Below are 25,884 nucleotides of genomic sequence, written 5' to 3'. Positions count from 1 at the left end.
TTTTTATTTCTATTTGTCTTTGATGAGGTCGCTTTATACAATGGCAGAAAACCGAAACCTCCAACTGCTCTTTGAGTAGAGATGGAAGTTAGTATTTCTCATCAAACTTCTAGTCGTTTGCTATATATATATAGTAATGACGTGTAAGACAGGTTTGAATAAAACGCCACAGTCGTTTGACGCCTCGCCTCCCTGATCCTTGGTAACAGCGGCTTTAACTCAGCTGGTTATCAGTCGTTCTGTGAGTAAATGTGATTTAGTTTGAATCTCTTAAACAAAGCGCCGCACAAGTCTAATCACTGCTCGGTAAATACACAAAGGCTGATATAATTAGCTCTTTAATCCTTTTGTGGATAGAACGTGGAGCATGTCAGTGGCACTTTATCTAATGTTCTGATGGCACAGAGAGCCAGACGCGACAACAACAACACCACACACACAGACACACACAGGCGGTGTCTTAAGGTGTGTGCGCCCGCTGGATTTGGGCTCTAAAGCTCCGGTTGTGGGAAAAGGAAGCATGTTTATCTCAAATGCAGACCTGTATGTGGTAAAAGGATCGCACTGCTCAATAATTCACAAGAGCTAATGAATGTTGCAGGGGATATGTGGGGCGAAACCACTTCTAATCGCCATATTATGAAGTCAGCCCAGTGTTTAGTTTCCAAGGAGACACTCAATTGACATGTGTCATGCAAAATGCATGTAAGGAGACATGTTTTTTTTGTTGTTGCTTTTATTTTTGGGTGGTAGTTGAGTTTTTTTCTTCTTCTTTTTTTCTTTACAATCATGTGAAGGATAACTCAAAGAGACACAGGAAGGCTGCGTTGATTCCTGCAAAGTGGGATGTAACGTTTTCTGCTTGTGACCACTGACGATTGCCTGCAGATAACATAAAAAAATAAAATAAAAATAAAATAAAATAAAATGTTGATTTTAATAACCAGCGGTTCCTATCGACGGTGTTCCTCGCTTCGCATTACAACCGCCTCGATACAGACAGACGGGTGCAAATTATTCATCTAATACAGAGGAACCCGAGTAACCAGAATTAAGTGATATCCTCAAACTTGCAAAGCAGAACTGATACCCAAACGCCTGAGTTTGAAGAGATGCTGTGTCAGAGGGGGCGGGGGAGGAGTGGCTCAACTTTTAAACCTCTGATGTACCATTATGGGCTTTTGCGTTCAGAAATTCACTTCTTATCTGGGGTTGCATAGAGGCTTATTGGAAGAGTGTAAGTTTGGGCTGAAAAGACAAAACAAAACTGATTTTCACAGTGTTGGTTGTTTACCTCTGGTGTTAGGCAGTGAACGGTGTCATTATTTACATCATTCATGCTTGGGTTCCTTGAAAATGCTTGAATTTCAATTGGGTGTTTTGAAGGTTTGGAAAGTGCTTGATTTCCGATTAACATGTAGCAACCTGAACTTCCGTTTTATTTGTCTGCTGCCTGAAAAATTGGCAAGAACAACTTGACCTGTTGTGTTTTCTGCAAAAAATCCCATTATTTTAAGCATATATGCAATACTTAATGTAACTAAAGAAATAAAAATGGTTAAATGGTTAAAAAGTCATTTTGTCATACGGTGTGGTTGTCTGGGTGTTTAGGGATACGTGTCGTCCAGTTTGCCGCTTTTCCAGTTTGAGTTTCTAACTTGTTTTTTGTGGTTTATTTGTCCATTCGCTGGCAGGAAGTTACACCAGCAGTTTGAATCGTATAAGGACCAGGTTAAGAAGATGGGGGAGGAGACTAAGCCAGCTCAGGACCAGAAGAGCGAAGCCCCGACCTGTGGAATTTGCCACAAGACGAAATTTGCTGACGGCTGCGGTCACATCTGTTCATATTGCCAAACGAAATTCTGTGCTAGGTGCGGAGGACGAGTGTCTCTGCGGTCAAACAAGGTAACGCACACACACATGCACACACGCGCGCACACACACAAGCCATCCAGCCACATCACCACTACACCTCTACCACAAACACAACACAGCAAACAGTCAGTCATACATGTGAATGTCTTCAACTCAGCAGTTGAATCCTGTAGTGAGAATTTAGCCAACAGTATTTCTAATGAAATCTTTACATTTAATCTACTGTGAGACATTAGGCCTTCTGATTCTTTATTATTTCTGATGAGGGATTCGTAAAGAATTTCCATATTTTATCAAATTTCCTTCGATATTTTGTCATGTTACAACCACAAACTATGTATTTCACTGAGGTTTTATGTAGCACAAGGTGAGACTTAATTATGAAGTGGAAAAATCCCCCCCCACATGACTTAATTTTATTCTGGCAAACAAAAGACTGGAAAGTGTTGCATGGATTTGCATTTGCATTCACTCCCCTTTGTTTATACTTTATAGTGCCACCTGTTGTTGAAATTACAGCTGGGATTTTTCTCCACCCGGTTTTCATTTCTGGAAACTCATTTTTTGTGCATTTTGTCTTTGCAAAATAGTTCAAGGTCAGTCAGATTTGTCGGATGTGATCTGTGAGCATGGAGTTTTAGGCCTGACCACTGATTGTCAAGTCTGAACTTTGACGGACAAACTTTTCCATCGCCGCTCTGGCTGGGTTCTCATGGCAACGTTCTCATGAGGACGTTGCCATGAGAACGTCCCAGTGGGGATGTGAACTCCCCACTGGAGTTCACATCCCCACTCCGTTATGAACTCTTTTCTGGCGTCAGCAGGTTTCCTTCCAGGATTGGCCTGAATTTAGCCCCCCATTGAACTCTGAAACGTTTCCCCCCGTCCCCATTAAGGAAAGCATCCCCTCAGCATGATGCTACCGCTACCATTTTTCATGCTGGGAATGGTGAGTTTCTGTTTTCCTCCTCACATAGGCATTGGCAGGAACCCCCCACCCCCCTCTCCACACACTTGGTTTGATAGCTTGTGGAGTGAATGACTAATAGTTACTGTCTCCTGCCTTGAAAAGCAATTGTTTTCACAGAATTTTATTTTGGCATATCAGAGTAAGCGTGCAGAACACACATGCATGCCACACTTTTCAGTGTTTTATTTGTAAAAAAACCAAACAAAAAAACAAACAAATGAAAATCGTAAACATTTGTGTCTATTGCATAAAACCATAAAAGAAATACACAGAAGTTTGCTCTTGGAATGTGACAAAATAAGAAAACTTTCACAGAATATGAATAGCTGTGCGAGGAACTGTATGGCTTGTATTAATGCTGCCTCACCACTAGAGGGAACTCACTCTCCACTGCTGTTCTGGTTAAAGAACATTATTTTATGCTGTCTTTTAAATGCAACACTCCCTGTGTCGCTTACTGATGCAAAATCTTTTCCACAGACTAACCGAGAGGTTTTAGTTTTGCACAAACTAAATGTAAACAAAGCAAGTGTTATTTTGTTCCATGCGATCCTTTGCTTTTTGGAATATGTGACAGTGCTCCCGGGATCTGGTGACGCTCACGGTCTGTTGTTTCTCCCCGTCTTTTCCAATCCCGCCCCCCCCCCCTCCCCCCCACACACACACTCCCCTCCTCGCCGTCTGTATCCCTGCTCCTTCTCTCTGCTGCATTCCTGCTCTCATGGAATTGCAACAGGAGGACAAAGTGGTTAGCGAACATTTCTCTGTTTGTTTGGACTTCATCTGAAAACAAGCATTGTGATATGCCGTGGTGTGACTAAATACACATTCAGCAGCCATGATTGATTCGAATCAAAGTACTAGTCTCGTCTGTGAGTCTGTTCTTTTTTTTTCTTTGGATAAACTACATATACTCGGAGAACACGAAAAAGCAAAAAAGTCCTTCAGAAACAGAAAAAAACATGTTAAAAGGTAACTAAACCCTAAATCAACTTTTATTTTATTTTATTTATGTATTTATTGCAGATAAATGGTTTAAATAGGATTTAAGGGTGCTATTTTTATGCCTTTGTCCAAATTGCAACATTTCAGGGTAAATCAGTTTGGTTCTGTAATATGTGGCTGCAAAACCATCTCTTTGAATCTAAAGTTGTGCGCTGCGGTTGAATTTTCCTATTGGCTCCAAAGGAACAGCTTGGTTGACGTGTGTGATCGCATTTCTCAGCTTTGCACATGTGATTTATTTTGCAGTGTGGCCGCACAAAGTGAAATGAGTCTTTCTGTTCTGACTGTTGGCGGTTTTCAGAAGACAACAAAAAGCCACCGGAGGGGTTCGAAAAGTTGCTACGTATAGCGATAAAGCCGTTAAGTTAGGCAACAACGCTGCCCCTTGTGTTTTCAGCTGTTGCACTGCTTTGTTTTCTGAAGCTAACCGAGGCCAGATAACTGTCATAGCCATCATTTGGCATATGGAGCTGCTACAGATTCTGCTTTGGTAACATGATGTAACAGTTTGACTATCGTGACACTTCCATCACTTTCTTTTACCGTCTTTATTTCTGTCATCTAAAACTAGATGTGGATTATTTGGCTTGTGAATGTTCATCTGGACATGTAATGGTAGTAAAATGTAATGATTCACTCTTAATTTCTGTGAGAGGTAACTTTTGAATTCTTTTTTTTTTTTTTTGCTAAACGGCGATTACAATACATTTAAATACACATGATTAGGGTCCTCTGAAAAATTAGAGCAGCAGAAAGACGGAGACAGAACCCAGTCCTGCTCGTCCCCCTGATGCCAAACCTCCGGCTGTGTGGCTGTCCATCATCCTCTGGATTATAATGCCAGGGAGATCGGTTACTGTTCTGTGCAGACGGTGTTGAGTAATAACAGTGGCAGCAGGCTGACGATGGACTTCATAGACTGTGCCTGATAGGTTAGGACATGAGCTCACCTGTTGTTGCCCTGCCTCCCTGTCACATCTGTTACCTCACTATGCAGACCATTTCAGTTGACTTTTTTGAGTTTTGAACCACACTATAATGTCATTCCCTTGTCAAAAGCGTACCTGCGGTGTTACCTTTGTGCATGCTTGGGAGATCCTGTCATCTCCCGTGGCAACCGTTCAGCTGTGCAAAACGTCAGCGTGGACCTAGCTTTGCCTTCGCGGCTCAGAGCTGCAGTTTCCGAGTTTCCTCCTCACAGAGGAGCCCTCTCTTCCGTGACAACCCCCCACTTAGCTCCTTCAGACTAGCCAGCAGCAATTAGCAAACACCTGCTGGAACTGTGCATCTGCTGAGCTCATTATAGGAGCTACTTCTCAGTGCAATGCTGGTAAAAACGTTGTTAAAGGGCTAATCAAGGAGCCATGTTGTGATGACTTCCTGAAGGTGGCGTTTCAGAAAGAGCAGGAGTTTTTAAAGAGACAGAGGCTCAATTTCAAGGCATTAAATTACACTTTTTTTTTTTAAAGTTATGTGATATATATACAGCATTTTTATAACAACTGTGTCATTTTTATTTGATTGTGCTGTAAAAATTACGCTATGTGACTTGAAAGCACCTAATACGGCCCCTTGAATACAAATTCAAAGCATTTTAAGCATCTATGATGATTGCTGTGCGCAAGGTAGGCTCTCCATTAGTGGTCTATGTTACAGCAAATACGGCACATACTCCACTTTAAATGAGCATGAGAGTACAATACAGAAGGAATACTTGACTCTGCACTGTAGGCAGTAACAGGAGTTACAGTAGCCTTGGACTAGGAAAGCAGTGCAGCTCCTGGATGCAGACGTTTAGAAGTCAGGGTCAGTTAGTGGCACAAAGAGTTTGCTGAGGTGGAAAGCTTTCTGCGCAGAAGTGGACCTTTTGAATTTGGGAACTCTGCATTCCTCAGGAAGACAAGCGCGCAGTAGCTTCGCAAGATAACTCCCATATATTATTAACACATCAGGGCCGCTGTGATATAAAACGTGCCTCGTTTTGTGCAAGCACGCTTGTGGCCGCAGATGGACAGATTCTTTGTTTACTCTGGGACCGACAACGGAACACACTTTTGTGTGTCCCGCAATCTTGTCTAAAAGCTTGTGTGTCAGTGAAATAGGCGGCGGTGGTGAAATCTGTTCTTTTTCCATCCGTCTACTCTTTCGCTCTACCACAGATGGTGACAGCAGTGGCGAGAGAGATCTTGTTCTGTGAAACGCTATTGAATATTCACAAGGCTTTGTGTCAGCGGCAACTAGCCGAGCTCTGTATGCTACATCGGCATGCGATACTTTGCAGAGGAACTGATTGTGAAATTGGTGGTGCAGGGAAAGATGAGGGGTCTGCTGAATTGATTTTAACTGGACATGTTAAATGTAATCTTTTTGTTTGCATTATATGACCACAAGTTCACTAACATTCAGAGTATCTTGCATTGACCCAAAGTTTCTGCTGATGAGGCTTCGAATAGACTCAGAAACTCCGAGGTCTGTCTGCTGTTGAAGATGCTGCAAACTTATTCCCAACCCAAGAACCTTTTTCACATTTTATCATATTTCAGCAACACATTTCAATTGATTTTAGGATATATACATAGTCTTTAAAATAAAAATAAAAGATAAAAAATCTCAAAAGCTTGGTTAGTGACTATTGTTGTTATTTTTTTATCACTTTAAAACTCTGAAAATGTGGATAAGTTAATTGCTGCAGTACGGTACTCCATTTGCAATAGTGGAAGCGCTACATTAATTTTGTAATTGTGAAAATTTGACTAAACATTTCAGCTTTATTTTTGTGAAAAAAAAACCCCCAACCAAACAAAAAACTGTTGTTTTATGCAGTAATAAAATAAAGTAATAAAGTCATTTAAAGAAATGATGAAGATAAGAATGTGTGACCTGTATTTAGACTTGGTAAAACATGGCTATAGCAGCTTGAATTTCAAACACCACAGAATTCAGCTGTACTGTTTTCAACTTGTGTGTTTTAGAGAGAGGATGACATAAACCAAAAACAATAATAGTCGTTTTTGGTTGGAAGCATAAATTATTTATGCCTTCAAAATAACTTGTCATTTAAGAAACATATCTGTTAAGATGTATAGATAGATGTATGTTCTGTGGATTTGGTGTTTGCTTATTTGCTTGGAAAAAAAAGTATTGATGTGAACTTGGAAATAGAAATAGGTAGCGAGCTACATTTGTTGATTTTTTTTTTTTCTTCTTATTTTTATTGGTGGGCAGTTACACATGGTTAGACTATTAATGTAACAACAACACTGAAAAAGATTCAGAACTTGTATTTTCTAGTAGGAGTCATAATACAGCCATACTTGTTTTGTTTCTATTTAATAAAATAAAGTATCAGTATTAATACCATACCAGTTACTAGGAGGTGAGATGAGAAAAATCCCTTCGTCCCTTAAAATCCCTGCTGCTGATGGGAGACAGCAGTGGGCTTTCAGAAATGAGACACACATGAGCAACAAAACACTGTTTCCGATTTACCAACTTTTGTCACTATATTTAGAAACTTTTCAGACCAAAATCGGAATCAGCAAGTAAGCCTTTTTAAATATCGTAAGTTGGCCGTAAAACTGCAATCGGTGCACCGCTCCCTCTAGGCAGGTCATCACTGTTCCCTTCTTGGATCAGTTTTGATAGACGGTGAGCTTTGCGGACCAGGAACACAAACACAGACGCTTCAGTTTGAAGGAATTTAGCAAAACGTCAGCTTGTATTGGCTTGATAATTCACAAATTCTGATGCTTCCATTGTTTTCTGCTTCACACAATTGCTCTAACCTAATATATGCATCCTCTCTCCATCCGCTGTGCGTTGGGGATGGAAATAGGACGCATATATTAGGTTATTAGTTGGTTGTGGAGATGAAAGTGTTGCATGACACTTCACCTGTCAGTGGTCATAATTTTATAGTCGGGTGGAACTTAAAATCATTTGCGTCTTTGTGAAGAAGCCATTGTATCACCATCGGCACCATGCTGCCCTTAAACCGGAACCCGCCTAAATAACTTGTCATTTAAGAAACATAAAACGTAATAATTGCAGGATTTTTTTTTATCTGCCAAAGTTTCCTCCACAAGTTTGGATCTGCTGGCTACCTGTAGATAAGGGGCAGCATGACGCGAAACGAACAATGAAAGCAGCGACGGTCATTCATGATTTGTTGGAGGGGGGAGAAAAAAAACAACAACAAAAAACGACATTAGCAGCACAAACCGAGTCTGCAATTACGCAAAGTGTTTCTGTGAAAAGCGGACGGAGCGGCAGACGGTGTTCCGCCGCTAAGCGCGTTTCCGCGTCTGTCGGTTGGAGAGCGCGAGCGGAGAGGAACCGAGCGGAGACACGTCCGCTACGACACGGACCGCCGACGCCGCGGAGCCTCGGCTGGTTTGGGGCTTTCAGCAGCACCGAGAATGACCCACTCTGCGTTTTCTGATCGGACCTACCGGCGCGGTTGTATTTTTATTATTTTTCGTTTCTTTCGTTAACACTCTACATTTAGAACTATAGGTGCTTTTGTCTAATCGAACTGGGTCGATTTCAGTTTAACCTTCAGTAAGGGGAGGCGGAGAAGACAAAAAAAAGAAAAAAAAGGAGGCGGCAGGAGCTGTCCGCGGTGCTGAAGGTCGGAGCAGTTTCTACTCTTTGGGAGCGGGAGTGCTGCGGGAACTGCGGACTCTCACTCACACCGCAAGGACTAACAGACCGCGGTGTTTCTGCTCAGGGATCGGCGGCACAATGGGTAAGATGAATGAACGTCGCGTTTTCTGGCATCATTTGTAGTGCAGATCATTTCTGCTGTTTTTTTTTTGTTTTTTTTCTCGAAGTAAAAAACCAAAACATGCGTTAAAATATAATCTCTATCCCCTCTCACCGACATGTAAAGTGGTTTTCAGAAACCACCCACTGTGAGGGGGTGTGCATGTGTGTGTGTGTGTGTGTGTGTGTGTGTGTGTGTGTGTGTATGTTATGTCAGAGAGCAGGCGTCGTCAGTCAAAATAATAATAATAAAAAAATTGTTAGGTTTATTTAGGTCATAGAGCGGCTGAAGGGGTGCGGGTCTGACAGTCATTTCGCCGGATTTCTACAGTACTATCTCCTGGTTTTTTCTCCATCCCCTCCTCTGTATTGCTGAACTTCAAACAAGGGACATAAATATTCATCAAGTCTATTATTATTACAAACGGACTCCCTAAAATTAGAAACTCATTAAAATGTAATTCACCACGTGCAGGCTGTGTCGGTGGCATGTGAATGCAAACATTTCCTCTCATTTCCTTCAAATATTCTTCATGCTTTTTCTTTTTTATATATATATATATATATATATATATATATATATATATATATATATATATATATATATATATATATATATATATATATATGAGAATTCATGGTATGTTTTTTATTAAGTGGGAGATCAAAGTGTTGCATGATGTTTTTTTTTTTTTTTGCCAATGCATAGGTACTCTGTCACTTGAAATGATTTGTAGAATTGCAGTTTCATCCATTGCCTTGCTGGCTGATTGAAATGCCTGTCACTGCAGCCCATCATGCTCATGCATCTCCTGCCCCCCTCCACTCCGCCGCCCCGCTTCCCCCTCCCAGCCACCCACCCAGCTGGGGCAGCAATTTGCTCGAGTGTGTGTTGGACAGGATGTCTGTCTGTTGGCGGGTGTGTTCTGGAGCTGGACTCCGTCCAGGTGCCGATGTTTGGAGGAACGCTCCACTCGCAGAACAATGAGTGTTCACTGTGTGGCTCAGTTCAGGTGAAGGAGAGTAATGGTGATGCAATACGATACCTATGACACGCCGCGTTTACTGCTCTATGAATAATGCATCCCGCCCAATGCTTACCTCTCTCCTAATTTTAGCCTTTTTTTTCACACATAGAAACACGCTCCTCAGATGGATTTCATTGTATGTACCGGAGACTAGAGCATTCGGAGGAGCAGCTGATTTAACTTTGAGCTCTGCATTTCATTCAGCATGCTGATGCGGCTGAAAGCTTCCTGCTGATTCATTCTAAATCCTGGGTTAAATAAGGCTGTAGTGCAGTTTAATGGCCACAAGAGAGAGCTCATTGTTCTCATATATGCTGCAAAAATCCAGCCTCCACAGGTGTGAATGGTTCCATTTCCATTCTTTTGAATGGGACACAGAGAGTACGTGGCAGAAAGCTGTAGCATGAGACAGATAAGGGTAGTTACTGTAAAATGATTATTTTCTTTTTTCTCCCCTTAAAATCTAAAGCTGACATATTGTGTGTAAGACGGGGCTGTATATGGGACATTATGTTAGATGATGATGTTTTATTACCTTCTATATAGCTTCCTTACCTTCTATGGCTCTCAATAATGAATGACCTCCATTCTTGCTTTGGGCAGCTTTATAAGTGGAAATGTATTTTTAGAAGCTGTTTTCTTTTTTTTTTTTTGCTAGTGTCCCTAAAACCATCGCTGGATCTGATGAGAAACCATTAGAAGGGAAATTATTTATTGATCTCAGGGTTCTGGTGTTTGTTTCTCTTATTTCACTGCCTCAGTAAACATCGCCTCGCGCATTAAACAGAATATATTTCCCCTCACCCCCCTGCTGCTCACAGCATGTAGAATGAACTTGGTTTTTCTTTTTTTTTTTCCAAGTGCTGTTATAATAACAACGAAATTAACAGGATCACACTGAGAAATGGGGCCTGTCTACAAACCACAGCCACCATCCTCGAGGCTGATGGGAAGTGTGTGTGTGTGTGTGTCTTGGGAGTGTTTTAGAATGTCTTCAGCAAACATATACACAACTCCAGAGTGTTACTGCTGTTCTATTTCACAGCGTATGAATCTGCGGTGAAGTTTTGCTACGAACATGAACTCTCATAGTTCACCGTTCTGTGTGAGCACCACGTGTGTCTGGATTTTATCCCGACCTGACCTCGTGTCTGTGTTTTGCGTCGGCTTTCAGTGTAGGAAGCAGATAATCTGCTCCCAGTTTATCTGCTTCCTACAGATAAACTGGGAGCTGCTCCCAATTTTAATGGTGCGGTCGAACAGGAAGATGTTCTTTGTGTTTCATTCTGAATTTTAAAGCCGCAATTGGTGACATAGTTTAATTTATTTAGTATCATAACGTGCAATTCCATTTTAAACCATATTTTTAATTGTGGTTGCTTCAAATAAAATAATAATAAAAAAAATCTACTGGAAAAGAAAACCAAATCTAATAGTGGATGTGACTTATCTTATCTGACTAAGCATGTTGATAGTTGTCAATTTTTCATGTTTTTTATTGTTTCCATATAATTAAGCATGTTTAATAGTCAATTTTTCATGTTTTTTAAAATTGTTTTCCAAGGTTTTCCCTGATAACTTGCTAAGCCCGGTGGTTGGACTTAGGGCAGTCACTCATGCAGCGGCCCGTCGTGTTTTAGAGTTAAACAGTGCTTAAAGTTGACAAGAAATTTGAAAGTATCTCTGGTAATTATGTGTCATTGAAAGATTGGAAGATTAATATCTGAACACTAACTATAAAGTCTTAAAAAATGCAAGCATATAAAAAAAAATAATAATAAAATAAGCAATGCTTAGCCTGATGGGGACACAAGTAAAGCCAGGCTTATGATACACTGAGGGAAGCTCTGGTTTCCATACAATTAAACATGTTTAATAGTCAATTTTTCATGTTTTTTGTTGATTTGATACAACAACTTGTTTTGATGAAACTAAACGTGTGAATGGTAATCATTATTTTCATGGTTTGATATTTGATACAACAAAAATGTTGTCACACTTTTTTATTTTTTTTACCAGATAGTAAAAAGTGATCATGATCATATTTTTGAACGTTGTGACGAGAATAGCGGTTGTCCCTAACCCATATTTTCTTCACCACTTTTCCATCATAACAGTATTCCTAGTTTAGGATCTGGGTGAAACCCCCCCCCCCCAAAATCATATGGAATATGATGTCAAATTGGTTGACATGAAGGGCACTTAGAGTTTATGCTAGTGGCCGGAAATATCACTGAAAACCAGGGCGTGAATGCATGATGCTTGAAATATAATAAGCTAACAAATGTTCCATCTATGCAGTCCTTGTGATTGCAGTACAGCACACACTGATATTATAATGCAGACGTCTGCATAACGTCGTACTGCTGAACAGAGATAGACTAGCTCTGATGGATTCAACAATGGGTTTATGTTGGATTAATTTGACGTAAGGTATGAGTGGGATTAAAATATTTTTTTTTTCTGGTAACTGCAGCGTGTCTCACCAAGTCTGTTTCTTCCAGTTCTGTAGACCCGATTTTCAGAAGATGAAAACCAATTAGAATTTTACGGGGTTCCCGTTATGTTGCCGCTTCGTCGGATGCCCCGGTAAAGAAGTGTGCGTACCTCGGTGGTTCTCGGCTCCCAACCGAAGACATGCGGTTCACTGCAGAGTTCTTTGTATAAGCCCACTTAAACGAGGCAGTCACTGTCTTCCTGGACGCGTTCCCCCGGGATACATCAAGTGCAATTTATAACCTCCCTGCTTCCATTGTGTGTCAGCACAGTTACAGCACATCTGTAACACTGATAGCTGGTCATAAATGTCGTCTGTGTCAGAATCAGACGGTAGCATGCAAGCTGCATGTAGAGAACATGTTTGTTTTATTGAAAATGTGATGCAGCTAAATATATATATATATATATATATATATATATATATATATATATATATATATATATATATATATATATATATATATATATATATATATATATATATTTCACATTTGATTATTTTCCTCTATTGAAAAAAAGGGCGCTAATTAAATTTAGCTACTTATGCAATCCAATTTACAGAAAAACCACAGCAAACCCCCTCCACAAAAATCTAGAATTTAAGGCTAAAATGTTTGTCATAAGTCTTCATTTGTTCAGCATTTTCAAATATCTGACAAAACTGCAGTGAAAACGATTTACATTTTTGCTTTGTTCTTTATATTTACCTGTTTTTACTATTATTTGAAGTGGTCTTGGTCAGTAGCTCTTCAGGCTTCTAAGTGTTTTGCTGTTTCTCTCTGGACTGCTGCTGGTTCTGTTTCTGGCCCATCCTTGAACCGGAGCATGGCAGCAGTGTTGGGCCTGAAAACACAAATATCAGCCATTGCAACCTAGCTCCATTGTGTGTGTTTAGCAAAACTAAAAGTGCGAAGCTAGCATAGTCCTAGCACTGGATTTAAGAAAATCGTCCTTCTGTCACTCATGACCTCCATATTCCAGCAATTCCAAAAGCTTGAAAAAATGATGAAGAAATTACGAGTGGATTCAAATGTAAACTAGGTTTTAAAACCGTAAGCTATATACAACTCCTGCAGATGTTTGCCGGTACAGCTCTGCCAGATCTTTTTGCGGATAATTTTTTTTCACCCGTCAAACCTTTTAAGAGAACATTCTGCCTTCTCATAGATATTGAAATTCAAATAACCCAAAGCTACCTGTACTTTTACCAGTTATTGCTCTTGGGTGGAAACATAACAAACTATAATTAGAAACCAGATGTAGTGTGGAGTGACTACATGCATGCTCAGGAGGAGGGATTGCTGCAAAGTCAATGATTCAGTTTCAGTTGACTGGACATCCTCAGCAAGATAACTTCTTAACATTTAGCATTATATACTGAATATGACTACAGTTTATAATGGCAATCAGACCGGAATATATTACATCCAATTTAAATCTGCTTGCATAATTGCAGTGATTTGACTTTGCATGTCTTAAATACAGTAAATTGGATCAATTTGTCTTGTAAAGTTCTTTGAAAGGAAATGTGGTACTAAAATAGTAAATAAACTAAGTTGTGTAGTGTTTTAAAAAAAGTTTATCACTAAAAGTGTGATCATGTAATTAGCTACCAGGCAGTACCTCTATTGGGAAATGATAGCCTTGCTTGGCTATCAATAGCTGTTAGTAAGCGCCCAAGGGCATTTATAAATAAAAGTGAGCAATTTGTGATTAAATTTCCATGTCGCGGCACCACCTGATTATCAGAAATCGATAGCCAAACCACTTTCAGTCTAAGCGGGTTTTTATTCTACAGCAGGGGTCTCAAACTCCAGTCCTCGAGGGCCGCAGTCCTGCAACTTTTAGATGTGCCTCTGCTGCACCACACCTGAATAGAATAATTAAGGCTCTGGAGAACTGGTCTACACAAGGTGGAGGTAATTAAGCCATTTCATTCCAGTGTTTTGTAACTGTGGCACATCTAAAAACTGCAGGACTGCGGCCCTCGAGGACTGGAGTTTGAGACCCCTGCTCTACAAGTACCAGCTGGGATCAAGTGGAACATCATAGAGGAATAGAGGAAGGAGAGAATCAGAGCCGTTCTCAGTCAGCAAGCACTGCATACATATACACAAACACCAACAACCTCTCTTTATGTCACAGCAGAATCTATTAAAGCGGAACCCCAACTTCACAGCTTATAAACTCTGCCTGTCACTAAACTAGCAACCTTCAGCTAAACTACTATCAAAAACAATGCAGCAACGTCACAAACGTGTGTATGGGTAGATATGTGTGTGAGTGAGCAAGGTTATGATAGCTAAAAGACAGGATGCTATGCAGGGTCGATGTGTCAGATGTAGCAAACAATATGGCGGATAAAATTTGCGTCGCACTAAGTTAAGGAGCTAGGTCTGCTTCCAGGCTCCGGCAGCTAGCTTTAGCAACTTAGGCAAAGAGATCCTCTAGAAAATTCCCCTGTTTTTGTAAAGTTGCTTTTGTTGGAAGAGTATTGTTATTCTGTGAGATAATGTCTCTGGTAGGCTTCCTGGACCTGAATGGACCCGGACAACTCCAGTACCAGGTCCGTTCTCTTGGGTCAACACAGAAGCAGTATGTCGACGGGGGAATGGTGCTGGGTTCAGATCTGGGTTCAGATCTGGGCTCAGTTCTTCATAAGCAGCTGATTTGTGCTCAGAGCCAATCTTTTTCCAAGGTAGGGAGGTTTTTCACTCAGCCAGTGAGATCCAGACAATTCTGCAGCGTAGCGCCATGCTTACAGATAAAGGAAAAAGTATAGGCCCTTCTCTGTGCTTGCTTGGAGCTCCTTCGACCAATGTGTTTACATCGCACCCAGATGTGAAATACTATGAATTCTGGGATCTTGAGTGATTTTGCCAGTTCATTTGTTCTTAGATCATTCAATGAAGCATGTGTCTTTGTTTGTTTGCATTGGTGGATCCCAAACCTCACATAACTACCCTGCTAACTTTTTTTTTTTTTATGAAAAAAAACTTCCATCGTTTTTTTTTCTTTTCAATCTTCTTTTTTTTTGTTAATATCTACTTCAGTTTGTGAAAGGGAGCAGATACAAATCAGCCTGTTGAGCAGCTGCGGGCGCTAGCCGCACAGATGACAGTAGTTTAAGTGAGTTCAGTAAATCTATAGAAATAACGGTCAATTCAGGGCCAGCTCATACCAATAACGGAAATGAACTGAGTCAGCGCCGGGACTGTGAAAGGCGAGGTTTGTGGTGGCGCATTAAACTTTTTCCTCCTCTCAACTGGCTGTCTGGTACGTTCTGGCTCTGTCCAGGAAAACCTGAATTTGGCACAATCGAACGTGGGAAAATTAATTTCATAGTGTTGTGCCGTTGCAAATTTATTTACAAATAAGAACATTAACCGGTGTGAGAGCGTGTGCCGGATGGACTCACAGTGTTTGAGTTTACGACAAAAAAAAAGTCAATTTGAACCTGCAGTACTTCCATTTCTAAAGATCCCAAGAGCTGCTGCATGTGTAAGATGTTTCATTAGTCATTTCCTCAACATAAACTGTGGATTTATATGAACTGTGTTGCTCCAGGGTAAAAAAGAGAAAAAAAAAAGCTTATTTTTAAGCGAGGTTAAAAAGTGATTTTCATCCTCCAGCAGTGATTTGATTGGTGATACGGTTATGTTGCATTATTGAACGTACATTATTGCGCCTTGCAAAAGTGTTTTTCTCCTGTGGATTTTTTTTTCCCCCACACAATCTCCGTAGTCTTTCATTGTGACGGATCGACACAAATTAGCACATCATTTTGAAGTGAGAGGAAAATGACGGATGGTTTACAAAGAACATTTGTGTTTGTACTCAGCAGCCTTTTCTATGGTAAATAAAAAAAAGCATCATGGAATATTTTTCTTCAGACTGATTGAGGTTAAAAGGAAGATGGATGGAGCTAAATACGCAACAGAACTGGACGAATACCTTTTAGATGGTGGTGAAGACCTGAAATTGGGTCAAAAATTCACCGTTCACCAAGACAGGGGCAGCAGGCACATGCATGTGTTTAAAATGGCAATGTCAAAAACCTGGGCTACAATCTGGAGGAGAACTTTAAAATTGCAGAGATTCTCTCCATCCAACCTGACTGAGTTTGGCTTTTTTATGAAGAACATTGCACAAAATGGGCATAACCCAGAAAACTAGCAGCTGTTAAAGCAGAGGAAGATGGTTGTACACTTATTGACTGTGGCTAAATGTATAAACACACATGTATTACTTTTCTTCCTCTTCACAATAATGAGCCGCTTTGATCTGTCACAGGGAACCCTGATAAAAACACACTCTGGTGTTTTTTTTTTCACAATACATGAAAGTTCACATGGTGTCAATACTTTTGCAAAGCACTCATATCATCACAGTCTAACATACAGTTAAAAGAAAAAAAGAAAAAATAAATCTCTGCCTGGTCATTGTGAAGTTGTAAATGGGCCCTTCTCTTGCTTACAGGTTATGTGGGTATGCAACTTGTGCCGAAAACAACAAGAAATCCTCACTAAGTCAGGAGAGTGGTTCTACGACTCGGAGCCCGGTCAGGTGCGTGGCGTGTTTGAGGGTGGGCCGCAGGGCAAAAAGGCCAAACTACACCACCCATCCCTGTATGCCCACCAGGGAGCCTCAGGGGACTTGACACCAGCGTCAGACAGAAGCAGACCTCACGGCGGGCTCCTGCCCAGACAGGCATCCCTTGACAATGGAACGGGGCTGAGGTACTCGGGGCCCGGTGATGCACCTATAGACAGGTCAGTCCTTTGTTTTAATTTGTTTTTTGGGGGTTTTTTTGGGAAAAACTTGCTATCTATACTCTGTGATATTTCATGCTCTATGGAAGTTGAAAGGGTCTTTATGTTGTCTAATCCAGTGGGTTTTCTTTTAAAGTGGGGTCCCGGGGGGAGCCTGCAGGCCCATGGGGCCGCACTAGGGGGTGTTTCATAATGTTGGAGAGAAGATGAGGGGGGAAAAAAAGCAAAAATAAAACTATCTACTCTAAAAAGTCTTTTTTGCTGTACCTTTTTAATACTTTTTTGTAGCATTAAATCTAATGTGTTTTTCAATCATTATTATAAAACAGAGATTAAAATAATTTATTGAAATGGTCACTTTCCTAATTTAATAGCACTAGTCATCAAGTGACTTGTGTGCGTGATTTATTTATTTTATTTTGCAAATGAATAAATAAATAAATAAATCACCCACTTTCTATTGCCAAAAAATATTTAGGCTAAAAAAAAATGCTTTTGGCAAAAAAAGGTGACATATACGCCATTATTTTAGGAAGTAGATGAAATGTTATTTGTTATTTGCAAATAACATTTCATCTTTCTCATCTTTCTAGTTGGCTGCCAGTCAAATTGATCAAACTGCTTTGCTCCTTTAGCCAGCAATGCTATAGCTAGCAAGCACGAAATGGAAACGTTTCTGACAAAAAAGAAGACGACGGAGAGAATCATCATCCAAAGGCCTCAGAAAGCACGAGGCAGCCTACATGACAAAGAAATGTAATAATGATCAAATAGTGAATATAAGTGAGGAAAAAAAATATTCTTTACATATTTTGTAGGATTGTCTGTGGGGTTTTTTGCAAAGGGCTTCCCCAGCCAGAAGCTAACGCTGTTTAGGGGAAGCATGGCATGGCAACGTTTGGGATATTAATGCTTTATTGATATTTATATCCAATGATTTCGGAGATCAGATCCGTACGTCGCAGTGCAGGATTCTACTAAGATGAGCTTTTTAGCATTAGCGCTGATTTCCATGGGTGTGCGTCAGTCTATGTGGGATGTGATTTGAACCTCACAAGCGATGCAAGAGCCCACATAAAACCACTGGTACACCGAGTCCCTGATGCCTACAAAGGAGACAGAAGCACATACTCTGTATCTAGCTCTAAGTCAGCATTTCTACAACAGTCATCCACCCACTCACCCTCTCTTCAGCGGCGCATATCAAGACAAATAATTGCCTGTCTGATTCAGTCAGGATGGAGCTTTGGGACATTAAGGGTGGTAATAATCAATTGTGTTTTCTTTGTGCTTGAAATGAACTGGTGTTATTTACTTCAAGTTATTTTTGTTGTGGCCTCATGCCAGTTTAGGAGTGTCATTGCTTTGGAATTAAGGGAACATAAAGAAATAATCATTTAAAAAATAGCAATTCTCAGATAGGCAAAATGCAGAAGATTGTTGTTCCTTTTGCCTCATTCAGTGAATGAGTAAAACACTCGGATGCTGACAGCACAAACATGCTGCACTTGGGATTCTGCTTTGCCTTTCTTTGATTGTTGTGTACTGTACTGTAGTTAAATTTATGCCCACTGAAGGGCTTCTACTGTTTTTATTTTTTATTTTTTTGAAGAGGTTTATATTTTGAATCTGTATGCACAAAAATATCTATGAACAATCTCTCGTCGTCTCGTCTTTCTTCATGAATAGTTTTTGCTTCGGTGATCTAAGTTTTTTTGTCCAGTTTCCCTTTTTCTCTGATTTTTTTTTTTGCTCTAGACGTGAAGCATCAGTCAGAGAGAGAGAGAGAGATGCAGGGAGTGACTCAGACTGCTAACGCGACTTGGTCTAAACCCTCGCCACTGCATATTAATTGATAGTACGGTTTCAGGAGTGGAACTGTTTCCACTGAGAAAACCTGGCACCGATGTTGCTTACATTTGCAGTAGCAGGGAACAGGAAGCTGGATGTCTGAAAATTTACAGGATAATGTCCGGTGATGGATAGCAGAAACTCCATAAATAGAACTCCCGCTGCATAGGCGCCGGAGCCCACTTTCATTAATCTTAAACAATATATAAATTAATTCAGGGGGTCTGCTCTGCTAAGGAAGGGAGGAGAGACTCTGACAGACTATTTATGTGAAGAACTAACCTGGGAAGACCCCTAATTTGTCCTGTTCTCGGCGGTGTCATTTAAAATGAGCACACAGATTTAGCACGACAACATGGCTGAGACTCTTCAAACGGCGATTATTCCTGACCTAATCACTGGAGGACTTTTTGAAATTCAAAATCTTGGCCCAGTCAAAGGCAACATCCAACGCTAAAAGATAGGAATTGTCACAAAACGTAGCTTAGCTTACATTTGGACATTAAACCAAACTCATCAGAAAAGGAGTTTCTTTGTCTTTCTTCTCATGGAACAAAAATCAAATGTTTATTTTACATGTTTTGCTGTGATCTGCGACCGCACACATAAGACAATAGAAAATCTGAACATCTAAAGGAAGCGCAGTAACGGGTTGGGTTACAGTAGGATTAAATAAAAGCAACTCGTTTTGGAATCTACAGTAACACAACATCTGCCGTCGTGTGATTCATGACGGCGATCGTCAAATAGTGACACATTTTCCAGATAAGTCAAATCCATCTCACCTGTACTGTAAAAGTATGACAAACTCCTAAACTTAACTGGATGCACGTAGTTTGAGGGATGATTTGTAGCCCAACTCGAGCTGCAGCCATTCAGATGGTTAGAAGGCTTAATTAAAGTTCACAGAAACACAGATGCAAGTGGTAGAGCACAGGAATCATTTTGGTTATATTTGACTGTGAAGATGTCTGTGAAGGAGGGTTGATCGCCTTTTTTTTTTCTTCTATAAATAACTGCTGAAATTATCGCTGAATGTTTGAGGATAAAATATCTCTATCTTCAGCAAAACTAAAGCTTCTAAAACTTCTAAAAGTATTTTGTTTTTGGTGATTTCCTTCAACTATTGATTTTAGCTCAATTCAAACTTGTTTTAGTAGTTTTATTTCAGATCTGTCACCCTTTTAATACTATTAAGATTATTTCCTAATAACATGTTGTAATTCGTACAAGGAGTTACACATATTTTCATTGAAAAAAAAGCCTAAGTGAGTGTAATACCTCTGCAGAAAGTGATGCCATCAGGCTGTTTGGAAGCAGGTTGTCTCCAAAGGTTCAGGTCTTTGAACAAATGATCTTTTTGACCTTTGACTTTCTTGGTGACAATACAATATTAAACAATGTGGCAGACTATGTAAAAACATTATTTGAATTGTTAGGACTGTAAATAAAATTTTTGTTTTCATTTGAGTTATTCCAATGATTTTGTCATCAAAGGTTAGCGTATGTCCCTCCATGCTTGCTGTTCTGGTTGTCTTTCCCACCCCATCCGTTATAATTGTAGCTAAAATTCTATGTTATGTTAATTCTTTTAGGTTTAAGGTTGGTTGCAGCTCTCTGGTACCATTGGAAAAAGCAACATTTTTTGAATACTTAAAGAAGTTAAGTATGTTACCTTCAGTTGTTATGAAAATGCTGTATAGGTCAAACACAACTTAAAAGAAATTTGACTTTGCATCATAGCCATGTTTAATGCCTTGAAATTGGCCTCTGTCACTTTAAGAAGCTCCTACGCTTTCTGACACGCCTCTTTCTGTTCATCATCACAACAATGATGCTGCTTACAATCACTCTTAGCTCAGCAGAAGCAGAGTTTCACCAGGTGTTTCACCAGCTGTTTGCTAACTGCTGCTGCTGCTAGTCTGGAGGTTTCTGAAACATTCATGAATGAATCAAGGCAACACTCTGTGTGTGTTTGATGAGGGAATAACGTTATAACAGGACATAAAGCTCAAAAAGTCGATTTTGCTTAATATTCTCCCTTTTTGACAACATTGTTGTGATATCCACTCCTATGATGAATGTGTGGCACTGACTGCATGCATATGGTGTGTGAATTAAGTAAGCTTCAGCAACTATATTTTCTTATTTCATTTAATATAGTAGTTTTCAAAGATAAATATTTTGTTCTGAACTAAATATGTGTAGTCCTTCCATTTTATGTTTCATTCTTGGCCATACATGTGTTCAGTAGTTGAGAGAGACTTTATTGTGCTGACTGATTGATAAACACAACTCACAACTCTTGGAAGAAGTGGCGCCACCCCACCACCACCTCCGTGATTAAAAAATAAATAAGTAATAAAATTATTTGAATTTTTTTTCGCTATGCCATCTCATCATTTTCATTGACTTGGTGTGGCCACCCCTGTGAACATTTTCATGAAATACTCCTGTTATATAAATCTTGTCTTTATCCCCATTTCTGCTCAGAAAAATGCTCTTTGTGTGTAAACAGAACTTATTTGCATAGTTTGAGTTTTTTTAAAAGATGATTCTATATAATTTCAGGCATATTCAAGTGCCTATTCCCTTTCAACTTCATGACATACATTATGTCTATGTAAAAATTTGAGTCTGTGGGGTTCGTTGAATTAAGTTCCTTTAAAAAAAATTTGAAAAAATAAAATAATGTCAGGAGAGCCCTACTTTTGTGCAAACAGTTTCCTCATATGTGGTCCATATATGGTAGTCTATATATAAAAACTCTGACGACAGTATCGCCCTGCCGCGTTGCACTGAATTATCCTCTGCCGCGCGCACGATAGAGCTGCATAGCCTGTCACTTTCTCGTTCGCGTGTTCGTGGGACCGCTCGTGTTTGCGTGCGCGCGCGCGTGCGTATGTATGTAGCCCCGCTCTTCACAAAGCTACGGGAAATATGAGTTGAATACGAGACAGCAGCTGATCCGACCGCCGGTAAGGGACGCTGCCGTTTGCCCTGTAGGACAGGCTACTCCGCCCGCCTCTTCTTTCCCACTCTGGCCGCTCCTTTACCCCCCTGTCTCCGCACACCGAGATGTGATTTTCACCGCCGCGAAAAGAACAGAAGGCTTTCTCTTTTCTTTCTGTCTTCCTTCTTTCTTTTCTTTCTTTCCTTTTTTATTTTTATTTTTTTATTTTTTACCGGCATTATTGGAACTACCTCTTTATTTCTTTGGTCGCTTCAGACCTGAACCATTTATGACCGAAGGATCCCCAGCTCGACTGCGTCTCATTTAAGGACACTTTCCCACCGGGAGCGGCAGGAGAAATATGGAACTTGATCGGTGTTTTTTCTTCTTCTGTCTTTCTGCGTTCCACGCGCCCCGGGAGATAACTAAAATACTGAAGAAAAAAAGCGGATGAGTTAACGTGGAGGAGGAGAAGGAGGCAGAGGAGGAAGTGGAGATCGAGGGCTGGGGGGGGGTGTTCGGATTTGGGATGAAGTGGTGCTGAGAGAGGGGGAAAAAAGGGTGATCACCTTCCGAAGGATATAAAGAAAACGGAGGGGGAAAATGCAGTTTGAGACATTGCGTCAGTTCTGTAGCTCGGTTTTATCACATTTCAACGGGGCTTTCTCCGCACCTCAGAACATCCTGCAAACGGAGCTTTTCGAGCAGGCGCTGGGCAACATCGGGTGAGTGATTCCTTTGTAAAGAAATGCCCAGATTTATGAGGAAGGGCTTCCCCCTCGTTTGGTATGGCAAGACGAGCAGCTATTTGGTGTTTGGGGGGCGGAGGGGGGAGGTGATGGCGGTGGTGGAGGAGGAGGAGGAGGAGGGGGGGGCGGGGGTTTGTTGCGTTTATCGATCGCATCCAGCCTGCGTAACAGCAACCTTACAGCGGTAGTACTGTTGCTGCTGCTTCTGCAGATATTTCCCGACTGGATGACGGGGAGCGATCAACCACTTTCCGTGGTGGGCTGTGCTCAGGTTTTTTTTTTTTTTTTTTGATTGACTGTTGGAGGGTAAAGAGAAGGAAAGGGAAGGGAAAAGAAGGAGCCATAGTTGAATATGATTCGTAGAGGAAGACTGTGGAAATATCCGGTTCTAAATCTGCTGTTGGTTGAGCGTGTCCGGCCCAACGCATCGCCGCAGCAGCCCCGTGTGCCCCCGTTGCTGCTGCTGATGCTGCTGTTGCTTTGCCTCAGAGGAGAACATGGGGGGGGGAGAGGTATTAAGAGTCAGGATCCTGAAACAAGTGAATGTACAGCCCTCTTCTACTCTCTCCCACGCCCCTGCTCTAGTCTCTCACAATGCGACTAAACTTTCTGATACGATTAACAATCAAAAAGACACACCACCTACTCATCTCCAGCAGCTGCAGGGCCGACCCCGAGGTGTTTGAGGCCCCAAGCGGCATTTTAACCAATGGGACCCTCTTCCAGTTAAACATACTGTTTATTTTAATGGTTTTTTATTTATTTATTTTTTTTACTTTTGTATTTTTACATTCAGCAACTTTGATGAAGTGCTGACAAGCTAACAAGAAAAAAGGCACTACACATCTTTACTGGCTCAGAGTAAAATTGGCAGAAATGATGCGATTGGCTTTAAATCATGACTTTGCTGACATAGCTTTAAATCTTGGAAGGTTTTCACTCAGCTTGTGCGTTTGTCAAGTCGGAACCAGGCAAGCAGAGGGCCTCGTCCGGCATTACTAAAACACATACGGCGTTGCTTAGCTTGTTTTAAACATGGAATTTCAGTATGACCGTAGCTCAGTATTACTGTGAGAGAAAATGCTGGAACTAGGCTACTGGTCCAGAGTGAGAATGAAACGTGAGATTTTGAATCTTGCCATTAATCCAGTAGACTAAAAACTTGCAAACGTGCGTTCCTCTGTCATATGGCCACAGTTTCTTTTCTGTGCTGGTATTGATTCCCATATCGCCTCACCGTTCCCTGTCGTCTGTCTCTTGGGACTGCAAGTCTTTCCCTCTTTTTCCCCACCCTACTGTCAGAAATAATTTACAGCACCGCTGGGCTCTCTGCCACCTCACATTACATGGCCAGAACATTCAGGCATTGGATGGGTGGAACGGGGAGGGGCCGTGTGCCTGGAAACCGTGATCCAGCAATCATCACATCTGACTGATTGGATTGAACTTATTTTCCATCAGTAGCTTTTTTTTTATCTCTAGAAAGTCCTTAAGTTTGAACACCTCCAAATGTAAATGTTCTATTATTACTAAGGCAGCCCTTCCACACTTTCTGTTTGCTTGTCTGCTAGTTTTACTTCTTTGAACCGTGAAATGTCACTCACATTGACACAACAACAGAACCTGGTAAATCTGATGGGAGTGTCATCCTTACATACGCTGCTCCCAGCTCAGCCTTGACTGTTTGAAGGTTAGTCTGTTTTTCTATCTCCCCCCCATCTCTCTGTTTCTTTCTTACCCAAGCAGAAACCTTCTAATGGGCTGAGCCTTTTCAGATCCAGCTGCCATGTATTATGCATGCGTGCGTCTGCGGAGGTCCTAATGGGGTGTGGGGATCTGTTCTTAGAAGGTTCCAAGGGTTTAGATTTGAGTGGTAACTACATTTAAACTACTGCCGAATTTGCCTCTTTCCTCTTGTATACACACACACACACACACACACACCCACACACACCTCCCCACACACACACACACGCATGCCCACGCCCGCACCCAGAGCATTCCCGTGTGCTGCAGCAAGTTGAATTCACATTTCAAATGCCTTCACAGAAAACCTGACTGATCCTTGACATCACTGTGTAGCATATGAAAGAGATGATTTGTTTTTGATGAGTTTTCTAGAGCAGATTTAAAAACTTTTGTAAGTTTATTAGATTCAGCTGACATGCAAACTATATAGAAAGTATTACCGCTTCGTATTTTGCATATGATATAAAACCAAATTTGATTTATGGGACTCAGTATTTCCAATATAGTCTTGTTGGCAGGACTTAGACTCTCACTCTAGGACTTGTAGTGAAAACAAAGTGCCTTGAAGCGTAATATTTCTGTGCTTTTCTGTAATATAATGAATTATAGAATTAAAACTACACGTTAACATGGCAGTTCTCGAATATGGGTTTTGTTAGTTTCTATCTCTCTGCCAAGCTTATCGGTGCGCAGATCTTAGATGCACTTTTTCCATTCTGATTTTTGGATTTGACTTGAACAGGGACCAAGCAAAATTTAAGACAAAAGTACCAGGAAGAGACAAGAACATCCCAGCATCAGTTACCATGGCGACTGAGAGGAAGACAAGGAAGATGCTGTGGACTGCAGCTTTCCAAACCTCTGCAGCTCCCATAGTCATGTTCTTATGACATATAATTAGGGTAGAAAAGAGGAGGAACTAAGTCTGAAGGGGGAAAAAAATAAAACGAGAAGGAGGAGAAATCAGATTTCAGATCTCGTTGGATTCAGGAACTTAACTACTTACCTTCCCGTTTCACTTTCAACACTTTAACTTTGGAACCTATATTGTAATGTCCTCTAGGGATATGTCAATTACCGGTTTTAATGATTACCATCAATTGTTAGCATTACATCTTCAAAAAGAAGTTATAAAGTCATATTCGGTGAATAACAAGGAAAAACTCTGTTTTTTGATTGTCTAGCCACTGTGATATTGCAGATGTTTTCATGTAGACACAAGCAGAAATTAGTGAAAGTAAAGTGGGCATAATTTATTTAACAAAAATAGCTATAGGGTTAGCTGTATTTTTGACTTGTAACTGTAGGACAAGGTCTGCAACTCCTTGTCCTCTCTTCTGTTCTGCAGCAGCCTAGTGACTAACTGTTGCTTGGCTAACAGCAACAGTTAGCTTGCTGTTAGCCAAGCAAGCTAACAGTTAGCCAGAGGTGAGCTGTCTTCAAAAGGGTCTTGATTGTCAGATTTCTTAGACCACCGTCACTCTAGTTAAGGTATTTGCTTACTGACCCTTTGCTACTATGTCACTTAATCACATTGAAGCGCCATGATGTAGGAAGTGAATTACAGGAGTTGAAAGGAGCAACGGCGATTGGTGGCTAGCTTCTACTTGTTCAAGTCAAGCTAATTTGTCTGTGGACGTAACACACCTAGTTGGGGCTCATAGACAGC

At 40.7% G+C, this 25,884-nt stretch overlaps 1 protein-coding gene across 21 annotated transcripts in view; it reads left to right on the top strand.

The window, feature by feature from the left end:
- The window catches only part of rims2a (regulating synaptic membrane exocytosis 2a), a 165,210-nt gene that overhangs the window by 33,428 nt on the left and 105,898 nt on the right, over positions 1-25,884 (top strand). For 10 of the 21 annotated variants that reach the window (XM_044117138.1, XM_044117142.1, XM_044117140.1 and 7 more), the window contains 3 exons: positions 1,695-1,905; positions 3,582-3,593; positions 16,621-16,913. In XM_044117138.1, the coding sequence (XP_043973073.1) occupies positions 1,695-1,905; positions 3,582-3,593; positions 16,621-16,913 (516 nt within the window). Of the gene's footprint in view, positions 1-1,694; positions 1,906-3,581; positions 3,594-8,105; positions 8,598-16,620; positions 16,914-21,672; positions 22,443-25,884 lie in introns of those variants that run through there. The other 11 variants (XM_044117151.1, XM_044117153.1, XM_044117148.1 and 8 more) reach the window with 6 other exon arrangements.

Source organism: Gambusia affinis, linkage group LG05, assembly GCF_019740435.1.
Source record: "Gambusia affinis linkage group LG05, SWU_Gaff_1.0, whole genome shotgun sequence".
In the NCBI taxonomy this organism is placed as follows: domain Eukaryota; kingdom Metazoa; phylum Chordata; class Actinopteri; order Cyprinodontiformes; family Poeciliidae; genus Gambusia; species Gambusia affinis.
This window is presented reverse-complemented; position numbering and strand designations above follow the sequence as displayed.